Source organism: Ornithorhynchus anatinus, chromosome 8 (assembly GCF_004115215.2).
Source record: "Ornithorhynchus anatinus isolate Pmale09 chromosome 8, mOrnAna1.pri.v4, whole genome shotgun sequence".
Classification (NCBI taxonomy): Eukaryota; Metazoa; Chordata; class Mammalia; order Monotremata; family Ornithorhynchidae; genus Ornithorhynchus; species Ornithorhynchus anatinus.
The window spans coordinates 68,301,134-68,317,353 of NC_041735.1; the positions used below are offsets into that span (position 1 = coordinate 68,301,134).

The window sequence follows — 16,220 nt, forward strand, 5'->3', positions numbered from 1 at the left end:
TTTTCATCCACCCCGGCACTTAGTACAGTTCCTGGCACATAGTGAGCACTTAACAAACACCACAATTATTATTATTATTATTATTGTTATCATCTACCCCAGTGCTTAGTACAGTTCCTGGCACATAGTAAACACTTAACAAACACCATAATTATTATAATCATTCGCATCTACGCCAGCCCTCAGTGCAGTTCCTGGCACATAGTAAACACTTAACAAACACCATAATTATGATCATTATTCTCATCTACCCCAGCGCTTAGTACAGTTCCTGGCACATAGTAAGCGCTTAACAAACACCACGGTTATTATTATTCTCATCTACCCCAGCTCTCAGTACAGTTCTTGGCACTAAGTGAGCACTGAAAAAAAATACCACGATCATTATCATTATTAGACTGTGAGCCCCATGCGGGACAGGAACTGCGTCCAACCTACCTATCGTGTATCTGCCTCAGCGCTTAGTACATGCCTGGCACGTGGTAAGAAGAGTGCTTGGTACGCAGAAAGCGTTTAACAAATATCATCATCATCATCATTATTATTATGGGGGGCTTCCGTTAGGCCGCTGAGCAGCTTGGCCTGCCCCATGCCCCGGAATCCCATACAGGAGCAGAAACCAGGCTCGGGGGCGTCTAAAACGTCTCCACCCCCTCCTCCGCCGCCCAAGTCCCCCCACCCCACAGACCCCGGGGTGTCTTAGGAAACAAAACCGCACTATAACACAAGCCGTTGGGCTCCTGGAGAAAAGGGGAACCGGGGCTTAGTGGAGGGATTTATTCCTATCCACGTCTGTCTCCCCCTCTAGACTGCAAGTTGGCTGTGGGCAGGGAATGTGTCTGCCTGTTGTCCTCTCCCAAGCGCTTAGTACAGTGCTCTGCACTCAGTAAACGCTCAATAAACACCATCGATGGACTAAAGGAAAAGGCATTTTTGGTTGCCCGTGCCTGGTAGAGTCCGAGCAAGCCTCTAGACTGTCGGCTCGTGTGGGCAGGGAATGTGTCTGCCTGTTGTCCTCTCCCAAGTGCTTAGTACAGTGCTCTGAACTCAGTAAGCGCTCAATAAGCACCATCGATGGACTAAAGGAAAAGGCATTTTTGGTTGCCCGTGCCTGGTAGAGTCCGAGCACCCTCTAGACTGTCGGCTCGTTGTGGGCAGGGAATTTGTTATATTGTTCCGTCGTCTTCTAAGCGCTTAGTGAAGTGTTCTGCACACAGGAAGCGCTCAGTAAATAGGACTGACTGTCGGAGAACAGAGCTGAAAGCCGGGGAAGCTCTTCCGTTACTGCCCGGAGGAGCTCGGATCTCGTCTGCCTCTCGAAGAGTGATACGGAAGCTAGGGGATTTATGGAGTGCTCACTGGGTGCAGAGCACTGTACTGAGCGCCTGGGAGAGGACGATGCCGCAGCAGAGTTGGTAACAGTGATAATAACTGAGGTATTGGTTAAGCACGTTCTTTGGGCCGGGCGCTGCACTAAGCACTGGGCCCGGATAGAAGCTGATCGGGTTGGACCCGGTCCCTGTCCCACGTGGGGCTCGCGGTCTCCATCCCCGTTTTCCAGATGAGGGAACTGAGGCCCAGAGAAGTAAAGTGACTTGCCCACGGTCACACAGCTGACAAGCGGCGGAGACGGGATTAGAACCCGCATCCCTTTGACTCCCAGGCCCGGGCTCCGGCCACTGTACCATCCTGCTGCTCGGCAGATAGGAGCCCTAACACCAAGGAGAGGCGTGAGGAGCAGTGTGGCCCAGCGGATGGAGCCCAGGCCTGGAGGTCAGAAGGACCTGCGTTCTAATCCCGGCTCTGCCACTTGTCTGCTGGGTGACCTTGGGGAAGTCGCTTCACTTCTCCGGGCCTCAGTGACCTCATCTTTCAGACGGGGATGGCGACTTCGAGCTCCATGTGGGACTGTGTCCCGCTCGATTTGGTTGCATCCATCCCAGCGCTTAGTACAGTGCCTGGCACGTAGTGAGCGCTTAACAATGACCTCCATTATTATCATTCCTATTACCAGCTGCCTAAAGAGCCCCTCTGCTCCTCTCCTCACCCCTTTCCTCTAGTCTCCCCCTTTTCCTCCCGATCCTTCTCCTTCCCTTCCCCCCCCCCCCCCCCCAAAAAAAGCCGCTCACAGTTTCCAACCGTCCCTTTCCCAGAACAGAAGTCAGGTGGTTTACACACAACCCGTGTTTACACACAACCCGTTGTGAAAATGTGGTCTTTTGCCACCGGGCGAGTTGTGTAAATCGGACTTGTCCGGGGATTTCGGGGTTCCCTCCAAACCCCTCTTCTTTTCAGGCCAGGGGGAAAGGGTCGCAGGGAAAAAACCAAGGGAATTCATTCATTAGGATATATCGAGCGCTTAGGGCGTGCAGAGCACTGTACTAAGCACTTGGGAAAATACATTAGGGCAGTAAAGAGAGACAATCCCTGCCCACAACGGGCTCACAATCTAGAGGAATCTCGCAACCCGGTGAGTTGCGAGAGCAGTGGATTAATCATCGGTAGTTACACGACACTCACGCTGTGCACAGCACTGTACTGAGCGCTTGGGAGAGGACAGTGGAAGAGAGTTGATAGATAGGACCACCTGGCCTAGTGGATAGAGCATGGGCCTGGGCGTCAGAAGGTCCTGGGTTCGATATCTTGGCTCTGCCACTTGTCCGCTGTGTGACCTTGGGCACGTCACCCCCCTTCTCTGGGCCTCAGTTCCCTCATCTGGAAAATGGGGATGGAGACCGTGAGCCCCACGTGGGACAGGGACTGGGTCCAACTTCTTTACCTTCTATCTACCTCAGCATTTAGAACTGCTTGAGAAGCAGTGTGGTTCAGTGGCAAAAGGCCGGGCTTGGGAGCCAGAAGGACCTGGGATAATAATAATAATAATAATAATAATAATAATGTTGGTATTTGTTAAGCGCTTACTATGTGCCGAGCACCGTTCTAAGCGCTGGGGTAGACATAGGGGAATCGGGTCGTCCCACGTGGGGCTCGCGGTCTTAATCCCCATTTTACAGATGAGGGAACCGAGGCACCGAGAAGTGAAGTGACTCGCCCACAGTCACACGGCCGACAAGTGGCAGAGCTGGGATTCGAACCCATGAGCCCCGACTCCAAAGCCCGTGCTCTTTCCACTGAGCCACGCTGCTTCTCTGTGATTCTAATCCCGGCTCCGCCGCTGATCAGCTGTGTGACCTGGGACAAGCCACTTCACTTCTCCGGGCCTCAGTTCCCTCATCTGTAAAATGGGCATTAATAATAATAATGTTGGTATTTGTTAAGCGCTTACTATGTGCAGAGCACTGTTCTAAGCACTGGGGGGGAGATACAGGCTAATCGGGTTGCCCTACGTGAGGCTCACAGTCTTAATCCCCATTTTTCAGGTGAGGTAACTGAGGCACCAAGAAGTTAGACTGTGACCTGTCATTGGGCAGAGACGGTCTCTATCTGTTGCCGAATTATACATTCCAAGTGCTTAGTACAGTGCTCTACACACAGTAAGCGCTCAATAAATACTACTGAATGAATGAATGAAGCGACTTGCCCAGAGTCACCCAGCTTACGGGTGGAGCCGGGATTAGAACCCAAGACCTCTGACTCCTAAGCCCGGCCACTTTCCACTGAGCCACAAGACGGAGCCCCAGCTGGGACGACCTGATGACCTTGTATCTCTCCCAGCAACGCTTAGAACGGTGCCGGCCACCTAGTAAGCGCTTGACGAAGGCCGTCGTCGTCATCGTCACGGTCACCCAAGTGTATGCGGGTCTGTGATTAAGGAGTCGGGTGTCCTGACTCCTGGAGGGAGGCTTCTCAAAGCCACGGTTTTGGGGGGGGGGGGGGGCGGCAGAAGGGGGTGCACGAACAAGGAGGACCCCCCAACGTAGACACAGACACACACACACAAAGACACAGACACACACAGACACACACCCCCCCAAACCCCACCAAATCCGTCTTTCTGCAGAAAGAAGCCCCGTGGCCTGGCGTGGTTTCCTCAGGGGAAGAGCAAGGGGCGCGGAGGGCCGCATTACCTGCCTTTTTCTGTTTTTATGCTATTTGTTAATCGCCTATTCATTCATTCGATCGTATTTACTGAGCGCCTCCTTTTGCAGAGCACTGGACTAAGTGCTTGGAAAGAACAATTGGGCAGCAGAGAGAGACAACCCCTCCCCGACAGCGGGCTCACGGTCCGGAAGGGGGAGACCAGACAGCAGAACGAAACAAGTCATAATAATGTTGGTATTTGTTTGTTAAGCGCTTACTTTGTTCAGAGCACTGATACGGGGTAATCAGGTTGTCCCACGTGGGGCTCACAGTCTTAATCCCCATTCTAATAATAATAATAATAATGTTGGTATCTGTTAAGCGCTCACTATGTGCCGAGCACCGTTCTAAGCGCTGGGGGAGACACAGGGGAATCGGGTCGTCCCACGTGGGGCTCGCGGTCTTCATCCCCATTTTACAGATGAGGGAACTGAGGCCCAGAGAAGTGAAGTGACTCGCCCACAGTCACCCAGATGACAAGTGGCAGAGGGGGGGTCCGAACTCATGACCTCTGACTCCCAAGCCCGGGCTCTTTCCACTGAGCCACGCCGCTTCATTCTACAGATGAGGTCACTGAGGCACAGAGAAGTTGTGACTCACCCGCAGTCACCCAGCTGACAAGTGGCAGAGCCGGGATTCGAACCCATGACCTCTGACTCCCAAGCCCAGTTTCTTTCCACTGAGCCACGCTGCTTCCCTATAGCCACACTGCCGTAGAAAGGCATCAGTAGCATCAGAATAGATAAATAGAATTATAGATTCATTCAGTCGTATTTATTGAGCTCTTACTGTGTTCAGACCGCCGTAATAATAATAATGATGATGGTATTTGTTGAGCGCTTACTAGGTGCCAAGCCCCGTTCTAAGCGCTGGGGGAGATGCAGGGTGATCAGTTTGTCCCACATGGGGCTCACAGTCCTCATCCCCATTTTCCAGATGAGGTCACTGAGGCCCAGAGAAGCGAAGTGACCTGTCCAAAGTCACACAGCTGACAAGCGGCGGAGCCGAGATTAGAACCCACGACCTCTGACTCCCTAGCCCGGGCTCTTTCCACTGAGCCAGGCTGTTTATGCCTGCTAGGTGCCAGGGACTGTACTAAGCGCTGGGGGAGATACAAGCTAATCAGGTGGACACGGTCCCTGTCCCACACGAGCCTCTCCCAGGCGCTTAGTCCAGGGCTCTGCACCCAGTAAGTGCTCAATAATAATGTTGGTATCTGTTAAGCGCTTACTATGTGCCGAGCTCCGTTCTAAGCGCTGGGGTAGACACAGGGGAATCGGGTCGTCCCACGTGGGACTCGCGGTCTTAATCCCCATTTTACAGATGAGGGAACCGAGGCCCGGAGAAGTGAAGTGACTCGCCCACAGTCCCACGGCCGACAAGTGGCAGAGCTGGGATTCGAACTCATGAGCCCCGACTCCAAAGCCCGTGCTCTTTCCACTGAGCCACGCTGCTCCTCTCAATAAGCACGCTGCTGCTCAATAAGTACGACTGAATGAACGAAAGGGAGGAAAAAAAAAGTACTAAATCCCCATATCTCCGGTGAGAACACCGAGGCACAGAGAATCGATCAATCGGCGGTATTTACTGAACCCTTACTATGTGTAGAGCACTGTTCTAAGTGCTCGGGAGAACACGGTGCAGCGGAATCAGCGGAAACGTCCCCTGCCGGCAACGAGCCTCCGGGCTAGAGGGGGAGACGGACGTTAACGTGAATAAATAAGACATTTATAACGTCTAAGAAAAGTGAAGTGACTCACCCAAGGTCCCACAGCAGGCACGGGGCAGAGGCCCGAGCAGGGGAGCGCGTCGTCCCCAGGGCCGAGCCGGGGAGCACAATGTCCCCGGGCCCGAGCGGGGGACCGCGAGCCCCACGTGGGACCTGACGATCTCGGAGCCACCCCAGCGCTCGGTACAGTGCTTGGCACGTAGTAAGCGCCAAACAAATACCACAGTCCTTAAAATGCAACAGCATCGGCTGACACAATCCCTGCCCTCAGGGAGTTTGCCGTCTAATTCTGGTGTGTTCATTCGCTCGTACTGTACCCGGCGCTTGGGGAAGGACAACGATACAGCAAGAAAGAGTGACATTCCCTGCCCAAAACGAGCTCACGGTCTAGAGGATTGTGTTGTAGTCGCCCACGCGCTCAGTACAGTGCTCTGCACGTAATAAACGCTCAATCAATACTACTGTTAGATCGACTGAGGGCAGGGACCACGTCTCACACTTGGGTCGTCTCCTCCCGAGCGCTTAAGACGGAGCCTCAAATTCAGGCGCTCGATAAATAGCAGTGACCGCCCGCAGCCACCCCCCCCCCCCCCCGCATCGAGAGCGGGAGTTGACAGTCTAGAGGACCGTGGTGTAGTCGCCCACGCGCTCAGTACAGTGCTCTGCACGTAATAAACGCTCAATGAACGCCATCGTTCGATCGAGGGCGGGGACCACGTCTCACACTTGGGTCGTCTCCTCCCGAGCGCTTAAGACGGAGCCTCAAACTCAGGCGCTCGATAAATAGCAGTGACGGCCCCCAGCCGTCGAGAGCCGGAGGCGACCGTCCCGTAAGCGCACCGCGGGCGGGGGACGCGTTCCGTGGTCCCCACCCGAGCGGTCCGCGCAGAGCGAGCGCCCGGCCGGGAGGATTTGCCGGGCCGCGCGGCCTCGGCGGGGAGGGGTCAGCGCCGGCCTCGCCCTCGCAGGTCCAGGCCCAGGTCCGCCACGCCAAAGTCAACTTCGACCGCCTGAAGACGGACGTGTGCCAGAAGGTGGACCTCCTGGGAGCCAGCCGCTGCAACCTCCTGTCCCACGTGCTCACCGCCTACCAGGTGCCTCCCGCCGCCCGCCGGGGCCCCCCGCGGACCCGGGGGGGGGGGGGGGGCCGGCCGGCCGGGTGACCGGCGGGGTCGAGGGCGGGCCGGCTCCGCCGAAGCTCCGTCGGGGACGCCGCGGGGGGCCGGAAAGTCGACGCAGAGGGTCGAGCCGATGGACCGGGCGGGCCGAGCCTCCGTGGGGACACCGGGGGGTGGCCGGGCCCGGTGGGGGTCTTGGGCCGGGATGGGCTCGGCAGAAGGTCGGGGGAGCGGGGGCCGGGGGGCCCGGCGAGCCCGCCGGCCGACCGCGCGGGTCCCTCTCCGCCCCCGGCAGACGACGCTGCTGCACTTCTGGGAGAAGACCTCGCACACCATGGCCGCCGTCCACGAGAGCTTCAGCGGCTACCAGCCCTACCACTTCACCACGCTCAAGGTCACCTTCCGACCCCGGGGGCCCGGCGGGAGGGGGCCCGGGTCCTCCGGCGCGGCGCCGCCCCGCGTCTGCCCCGTGACCTCGGGCGAGGCGCTTCACTTCCCGGTGCCCTCGTCTGGAAAACGGGGGTGAAGAGCGCGAGCCCCGTGGGGGACGGGGAATTCACTTGTACCTACCCCAGCGCTTAGAACCACGGCGACGCGTAGTAAGCACTTAACGGATACCCTAAAAAACAGAAAAGAAAGGAAAGCTCGGCCTATCGGAAAGAGCCGGGAGCTGGGAATGAGAGGACCTGGGTTCGGATCCCAGACCGTCAGGGCCTCTCCGGGCCTCAGTCTGCTCATCTGCGAAATGCGGCCTCCACCCCTATCCTCCCGAGACCGTGACCCCGGCGCCCAGCTCGGCGCTTAGCACGGGAGCGGCGCCCCGCGGATCCCCCGGGAGAGCCCGTGGATTGCCGGTCCGACTCCGCGGTCTCGTTCTCCCTCTCTCCGGACGGGGGCCCGCAGAGCTTACAGGACCCGCTCGACAAGCTGACCGAGAAGGCCAAGAGGCAGGACGAGCCGCCCCGGGGCCCGACGGCCGACGACCCGGCGGCCGCCGACCGGGACTGTCGGTGAGTCGGGGGCGGCGCCCCCGGGGGCGGGCGGGCGGGAGGGTCCGCGGTCCCAGGAGCGGGCACGCCCGCCGGTCCGGGCCCGGGGGGTACGAGGGAACCGGGCCTCTAACGAGCATCCGGTCCCCCCTACCCACCCCGTGTCCCCGAAACCCACCCCTCTGTCGACCGCAGCACCCCCAGGGAGGTGGGGCGGGGGTGGGCGGACAGCCCCCTTTCCAACGTGCGCCCGACCGAGTTGGCTCCTTGCCATCTGCCCGTTAAATTTCCTTCGGACTTTAAGGGTCTTGGAGCGTGGGCCCGGAACAGGTCTACCCCCTCTAGCGTGCTCTCCCAAGCGCTCAGCACAGCGCTCCGCGCACGGTAAATACGACCGACTGACTGAGCGGAGCCCGGGTTCGGGAGTCCGAACGACCTGGGTTCCAATCCCGGCTCTGCCACCTGTCAGCGGTGTGACTGCGGGCGAGTCACTTCACTTCTCGGTGCCTCGGTTACCTCATCTGTAAAATGGGGATTGACTGTGAGCCTCACGGGGGACCACCTAATAATAATAATGTTGGTATCTGTTAAGCGCTTACTATGTGCCGAGCACCGTTCTAAGCGCTGGGGGAGACATAGGGGAATCGGGTCGTCCCACGTGGGGCTCACGGTCTTCATCCCCCTTTTACAGATGAGGGAACCGAGGCACGGAGAAGTGAAGCGACTCGCCCACGGTCACACGGCCGACAAGTGGCAGAGCCGGGATTCGAACTCATGAGCCCCGACTCCAAAGCCCGTGCTCTTTCCACTGAGCCACGCCGCTTCTCCATCTGACCACCTGATGACCCCGTATCTCCCCCAGCGCTTAGAACAGTGCTCTGCACATAGTAAGCGCTTAACAAATACCAACGTCATTATTATTAATCCCGGCTCCGCCACCTGTCTGCCGCGGGGCCTCGGTCAAGTCGCCTCACTTCATCCGGGCCTCGGTTCCCTCATCCGGCTAATGGGGATTAAGACCGAGCGCTCCATGTGGGACGGGGACCGGGTCCTACCCGAGTAGCTTATACCTACCTCGGCGTTTAGAACGGCGCCTGGCACGTAGTAAGCGCTTAACCAATACCGTGTGGGGGGAAAAAAAAATTTTCTTCCGGCTCACTCCTGGAAGATCTAAATTCAACTGTATTTATTGAGCGCCTACAGTGTGGAAAGCACTGTACTAAGCAATTGGGAGAGGACAATAGCTCACAGCCCAGAGGAACTAAGTAAGAGTCCCCGCCCCACTTTACCCAATGCTACAGGAGCGGCTGGGCCTAATAATGTTGGTATTTGTTAAGCGCTTCCTGTGTGCAGAGCACTGTTCTAAGCGCTGGGGGAGATACCGGCTGATCAGGTCGTCCCCCGTGAGGCTCACAGTTAATCCCCATTTGACAGATGAGGTAACTGAGGCACAGAGAAGTGAGGTGACCTGCCCCCAGTCACACAGCTGACAAGCGGCAGAGCCGGGATTCGAAAGACGCCAAGTCTGAGAGTCAGAAGGACCTGGGTTCTAATCCCGGCTCTGCCGCTTGTCTGCTAGGCGACCTCGGACCAGTCACTTCACTTCCCTGGGCCTCAGTTCCCTCATCTGTAGAATGGGGGGGGGGGGGGGCGACGGAGAGCCCCGGGTGGGACAGGGACCGTGTCCACCACAGCGCCCGGAAGAGGGCTTGACCCATCGTAAGCGCTTACCAAATACCCTCATCATTATTACCATTACAAGCTGCCAACCGGGATTGGAACTGAACTGAGCCCCAAACGGCCCCGATTTGAGTGGGCCGGGAGAGGGGGTCCGGAAGCCGGCACCTTGAGCCCACTGCCTTCATCCCCAGCCCGTCGGGGTCTTCCCGCCTCTCCGCCCGAGGCAGAGTCCCATCTGTCCCGGTCGGCCGATCCGCTCCTTGGCCTTCGGACGGTTTGAACCGTGCTGTGGTGTCTCCAGTGACCGCGTTTGGGTCCGAAAGCCGGGCGGTGAGAAAACGGGCTAGAAAGAACACCGATTCCTTTGAAATGTGGTGTCGGAGAAGGCTTTTGCCGACGCCACCGACGGCCCGAAAAACAAACAAATGGATTTTAGAGCCAGTGAAACCCAGGTGGTCTTCGGGAGGCCAGATGACTCGGCTTAGATGAGCGTAGTCCGGACACACAGTCAGGAGGACGGATTCTCTGGAGAAGACACTAATGCCGGGAAAAGTCCAGGGAAAACGTGGACGAGGCAGACCGGCAGCTAGATGGATAGAGACCGTAAATACGATAAAGGAAGAACCGTCAGAAGGGTTGCGGGTCATGGCAGCGGACGGGACGTTCCGGAGAAAGTACATCCGTGGAGTCGCCGTGAATCGGAAACGACTCGACGGCACTTAGTGATGATGATGATAATTCCTTTCTCATTCTCTTCCTTTTTAGGCTGATTCTGTTAGATGAGGAAAACCACAATAACGAATCCCCCTGTCTGAGTAAGTTTCGCATCTGTGGAGGAAAATCAGAAGGTCCCTCGGGCCCGGGATCGCTCTCCCGGTTTGGTCGCTTCATCCGCCGTTGGGCCCTTGGTCCGTCAGAGCTTACTGAGGGCAGAGCACTGTACTAAGCGCTTGGGAGAGGGCACTGTAATAATATAACAGATGCATCCCCCTGCCCACAGCAAGCCTCCAGTACAGTGGGGAAGACAGGCATGAAGAGAAATAAATGACGGATGCGGACGTAAGCGGTGTGGGGCCGAGAGAGGGGTGAAGAAAGGGAGGAAATCCAAGCGCGTGATCCACTGGGCTCCGTTACTCGCTCGGTCCAAGGGTTGATGGGTTCATCGGTCCGTCGATCTGCCCGTCCTTTGGGACCAGTGGTTTTCGAGCTCCGTCCTTGTTACTTCCGACAGCGGGGAAGGCTTCCTGGAGGAGGTTGGAATTTTTTTTTTTTTAAGAGGGCCGCGGTAGTGACGACGGAGCAGGTGTCCTGTGGATTTGGTCGGGCGGGAGGTCCAAGAGCAGGCAAGAGCAAAGGGAGCGAGTCAGGGCAATGCAGAAGGGAGTGGGAGATGAGGAGAAGTAGGGCTTAGTCAGGGAGGGCCTTTTGGAGGAGACGGGCCTTCAGTAAGGCTTTGAAGGCGGGGGAGAGTCGTCTGTGGGATTTGAGGGAGGGCGTTCCGGGCCAGAGGTGGGACGCGGGCCAGGGGTCGGTGGGGAGATGGATGAGATGGAGGCCCAGGGAGGAGCATTAGAGGGGGAGCAGCGTGGCCTAGTGGAAAGAGCCCGGGCCTGGGAGTCAGAGAACCCGGGTCCTAATCCCGGCTCCGCCACTTGTCTGTTGTGTGACCTTGGGCAAGTCGCTTCACGTGGCTGTGCCTCCTTTTCCCTCTCCTCAAGAACCTCCGCATCAAACAGAAACTCCTCACCGTCGGCCTGAAAGCCGTCCATCCCCTCACCCCCTCCTACCTCACCTGGCCGCTCTCCCGCTCCGACGCGGCCCGCGCGCTCCGCTCCTCTAATGCCGACCTTCCCACTCGGCCTCCATCTCGTCTATCTCACCGCCAACTTGTCGCCCACGTCCCGCCTCTGGCCCGGAACCCCCTCCCTCCTCCAATCCACCAGACAGTGACTCTCCCCCGCTTCAAAGCCTTCCCGAAGGCCCACCTCCTCCAGGAGGCCTTCCCCGACTGCGCCCTCCTTTCCTCTTCTCCCGCTCCCTTCTGCGTCACCCTGCCTCGCTCCCTTTATTCATCCCCCCTCCCAGCCCCACACCACTTAATTCCATACCTGTCATTTATTTATTCATTTCTATTAACGTCTAGCTCGTTGTGGGCAGAGAATGTGTCTGTTCTATCGTACTCGCCCAGGGAGCACTCAGTAAATGCGTTTGTCTCACTCACTTTCCCCAGCTGTACAAAGGGGTGTAAGATGGCGAGCCCCGTGCGGGACAGGGATTAGACTGTGAGCCCGTCAGTGGGCGGGGATTGTCACTATCTGTTGCCGAATTGTCCATTCCAAGCGCTTAGCACAGTGCTGTGCACATGGTAAGCGCTCAATAAATACTACTGAATGAACGACAGGGACTGTGTCCAACCTGATCAGCTTGTATCCACCCCAGCACTTAGTACAGTTCCTGGCACATAATAAGCACTTAAATGGCATAAAAAAGACCTCAGTGGTGTTATTTGAGCACTTACCTTGTGCAGAGCGCTGTGCTAGGTGCCCATCTCGGTAACCACCCTCCCGCTCGGTGTCTTTCAGGCACGGCGGAAGACGGCAGGCGGGACAACTTTCAGGCTGGAGAAGGGAGCTACAGGCCGCAAGGGGATCCAAGAGGTGATTTCTCCTTCAACAACGCTTCTCCGGCTGGGGGAGAGGGCAGGGGCGTCATTGCTGGGCCAGGGACGCCCAGTCAGTCAGTGGTATTCATCGAGTGCTTACTGTGTGCAGAGCACTGTGCTAAGTAAGCGCTTGGGGAGAGTCCAGGAGCAGACCCGTTCCTTGCCCACACCGAGCCAACCCTTTCTGCTCTCCCCTCTGAAAGCAGTCGCCACCGACCAGCTGCTGGACCTGAAGCCCGAGCCGATGGGTGAGTCCCCCGTCCCCCGTCCCCCCCCCCCCGACTCCCGCCGACCGCCCCGATCGCAATTCTGGTCCTCGTTGAGCATTCCCTTTAAGCCGAGCGCTGTGGTGCTCGGGTAGGGTAGGTGCAAGATCATCAGGGTGGAGACAATCCCCATCTAATAATTATAATAATGACGGTATTTGTTAAGTGCCTACTCTGTGCCATGCACTGTTCTAAGCGCTGGGGCAGATACAAGGCTATCAGGTTGTCCCACTTGGGGCTCACAGTCTTCATCCCCATTTTCCAGCTGAGGGAACTGAGGCACAGAGAAGCTGAGTGACTTGCCCGAAGTCACCCAGTTGACAAGTGGCTGAGTTAGGATTAGAACCCATGACCTCTGACTCCCAAGCCCGAGCTCTTTCCACTAAGCCACGATAACTCTGGTATTTGTTAAGCACTTACTGTGGAGCTTACTACTAAGCGCTGGGGTGGATATAAGCAAATCAGGTTGGATACAGTCCCTGACCCACGTGGGGCTCCCAGTCTTCGTCCCCATTTGACAGATGAGGGAACCGAGGCCCAGAGAAACGAAGTGACCGGCCCAAGCTCACACAGCGGACAAGTGGCGGAGCCGGGATAAAAACCCATGATCCTCTGCCTCTCGGGCCCGGGCTCCAGCCGCTATACCCTGCTGCTTCCAGGGATCGTGTCGACTGATCTTACTCGATACACTTGGGAAAGCCCAGTGAGACCTCAGTAAACAGCACTGATGGATCGATCCGGGGGACGGGCCGCCCCCGCTACGAGCCTCTCCCGGTTGCCGGGCGTGACGGGGAGTTGGCTTCGCAGTTTCCCTTCCTCGTTACCCGTGGGCCGTTCGGTCATTCATCGCCCTGTGGGAGCGAGAGGGAGAGCAGGAGGGAGAAAGGACCGAGGAGCGGGAACGGGAGCCGCTGCCGCTGCGAGAGCCGGGGCAGGAGCCCGTGTGGGAGCGGGACTTAGCCCGGGCGCTGGCAGGGGAGGGTGAGGAGGAGGAGAAGCGGGCCCGGGACTCAGCTCCGGCCCTGGCGGACGAGGAGGAGATGGCGGAGGAGTGGGTCCGGGACTTAGGCCCAGGCGCTGGCAGAGGAGGAGGCCCGAGAGCGGGTCCGGAACTTCGCCCGGGCGCTGGCGGAGGAGGAGGAGGAGGAAGAGTGGGTCCGAGACTTAGCCCGGTGCCGGCGGCGGAGGAGGAGGAGGCCCAGGAGTGGGGCCGGGACTTAGCCCGGGCGCTGGCGGAGGAGAAGAAGGAAGCCCAAGAGCGGCCCGGGACTTAGCCCAGGCACTGGCGGAGGAAGAGGAGGAGGCCCCGGAGCGGGCGCGGGACTCAGGCCAAGCGCTGGTGGAGGAGGAAGAGGAGGTGGCCCTGGAGTGGGCCCGGGACTTAGCCCGGGAGCTGGCAGAAGAGGTGGCGGAGGAGCAGGCCGCGGGCTTAGTCCGGGCACTGGCGGAGGAGGAGGAGGCCCGGGACTTTCAGCCCTGGCGTTGGCAGAGGAGGAGGAGGGGCAGGAAGAGGAGGAGGAGGAAGAAGAGGAGGAGGAGAATCCCAAGCAGGGTCTGAGGCTCGGCCCGCCCGCGGGCCGGGGGATGCGGTGCCGGCGGGCGCCCTGGCTCTCCTCCCCGCGGGCGGCCGCCCTACCAACTAGCTCTGTTATCCGTCACCGTCGTCGATGGGATTCACCGAGCGCTTACTACCTGCCGAGCGCCGAACTCAGCGCTCGGACGAGCCCCCGGTCGGTCTTCTCTGTTGAGCGCTTACTGGGTGCGGAGCACTGTGCCGAGCGCTTGGGAAGCAGCGTAACTTAGTGGGAAGAGCCCGGACCTGGGAGTCAGAGGACGTGGGTTCTAATCCCGGCTCCGCCACTCGTCCGCTGCGTGACCTCGGGTAAGCCTCTTAACCTCGCTGTGCCTCACCGACCTCAATCTGGAAAATGGGGATGAAGACCGTGAGCTCCACGTGCGACAACCTGATGACCGTGTATTTACCCCCAGCTTGGAACAGTTCTTGGCACGTAGTAAGTGCTTAACAAATACCAACGTTATTATTCCTCCTGCTCCCATCTGGACATAACGCCTGCCCGCCCGCATCACTGCTACTAATCATAGTAATAACAACGGCGGTATCGTTAAGCACTTAGTAGGGACCTGATACCGTACTAAGCACCGGGACAGGAAGCTCCCGGAGGCCAGAGGGTACGGGAGAAGAGGAAGGTTGGCCGGGGGGGTTCTTAGGGAAGGTTTCTTGGAGGAGATGCCCCCTCAATAAGGCTCCGAAGCGGGGGAGAGTCACCGTCGCTCACGTTAACGTCCGTCTCCCCGTGTGGAGCCGGCGAGCCCCACGTGGGACAGGGACCGGGTCCGACCCGACCGGCTCCCATCCGTCCCGGCGCCGAGTACGGTGCCCGGCGCGGAGGAAGCCCCTAAAGAGTACGGTGGTGATGGTGACGATTCTTCTTCTCCTTCCCAGGGCGGGCCGGCGGCCCTCCCTTCCCCCCGGGCTCCCCCGGCCCCCCGCCGGCCCCCACGGAGCCTTCCGGGGTGGACGCGGACGACCTGGCCCTGCTGAGCCAGATCCTGGACGCGTCGGCGCTGGACGAGGGGGACTTCGGACGGGAGTGGACGGCCGTGTTCGGGGACGGCCCGGCCCCGGCCCCGGCCCCCGCCTCCGCGCCCGGGGACGCCGACACGCCGCCGGGCCTGGCGGACTTCCTGCCCTCCCAGCTGCTCGAACAGTCCGGCCGCGACCCGCAGATGCCGCCGCCCTCGGGGGATGGTAGGTCCGAGCGGGAGGGGCGCCCCGGTCCCGCCCCGACGCCGCGGGGATGGAGGTCGGGGTGGAGGGGGTCGGTAGGGAGCGCTCGGTCCGGTGCTCCGCACGCGGCGAGCGCTCGAAAAGTCGGACCGAATGAAGTAGGGAGCGCCCCTTCCACACTTGTGCCCGGGACCATTTTTCTTCCTCTGGAGTATAAACCCCTGGGGAATGGGTATCTTGCTCCTGGGTGTTTAAGGAATTGGATTTACAAGACGTGTACACAAGTGCTACGGTTGGCTCTGAGTACTCACACGCCGATATTGTCCTGAAGTCCGGCTGGGTGTGTGCGTGCGTGCCGGGTGGACGCTAATAATAATCATCATCATAATAATGGCGGTATTTGATAAGCGCTTACCAAGCACCGTTCTAAGCACTGGGGTAGATACAAGGTCATCAGATTGTCCCACGGGGGGCTCACGGTCTTCATCCCCATTTTCTAGATGAGGGAACTGAGGCCCAGAGAATCATAACAACAATAGTAATAATAATAATGTTGGTATTTGTTAAGCGCTATGTGCAGAGCACTGTTCTAAGCGCTGGGGTAGACACAGGGGAATCAGGTCGTCCCTTGTGAGGCTCACAGTCTTCATCCCCATTTTCCAGAGGAGGGAACTGAGGCACAGAGAAGTGAAGAAGTGACTCACCCGAAGTCACAGAGCTGACAAGTGGCGGAGCCGGGATTAGAACCCACGCCCTCTGACTCCCGAGCCCGGGGTCCTGCCGCTAAGTCACGACACTGCAATTGACGGGACTCGGACGACGGCGGGGTGCCCGGCCCGGCACCGAGGGGAGCGGGACGGGTGAAACCGTGATGTGAAACAGTGTGGCCGAGTGGGTAGGGCCCGGGCCTGGGAGTCAGAAGGTCCCGAGTTCTAATCCACTTGCTGCTGGGTGACCTCGGGCAAGTCACTTCCCTCCTCTGGGCC

General features: G+C 58.7%; 1 protein-coding gene across 4 annotated transcripts in view; it reads left to right on the top strand.

Moving 5' to 3' along the window:
- ICA1 (islet cell autoantigen 1) overlaps positions 1–16,220 on the top strand; it is a 36,366-nt gene that overhangs the window by 19,256 nt on the left and 890 nt on the right. For 3 of the 4 annotated variants that reach the window (XM_029071204.2, XM_029071205.2, XM_029071202.2), the window contains exons 7-13: positions 6,739–6,864; positions 7,184–7,282; positions 7,792–7,898; positions 10,323–10,372; positions 12,140–12,214; positions 12,423–12,467; positions 14,950–15,255. In XM_029071204.2, the coding sequence (XP_028927037.1) occupies positions 6,739–6,864; positions 7,184–7,282; positions 7,792–7,898; positions 10,323–10,372; positions 12,140–12,214; positions 12,423–12,467; positions 14,950–15,255 (808 nt within the window). The remainder of the gene's footprint in view (positions 1–6,738; positions 6,865–7,183; positions 7,283–7,791; positions 7,899–10,322; positions 10,373–12,139; positions 12,215–12,422; positions 12,468–14,949; positions 15,256–16,220) is intronic. The other variant, XM_039912942.1, reaches the window with a different exon arrangement.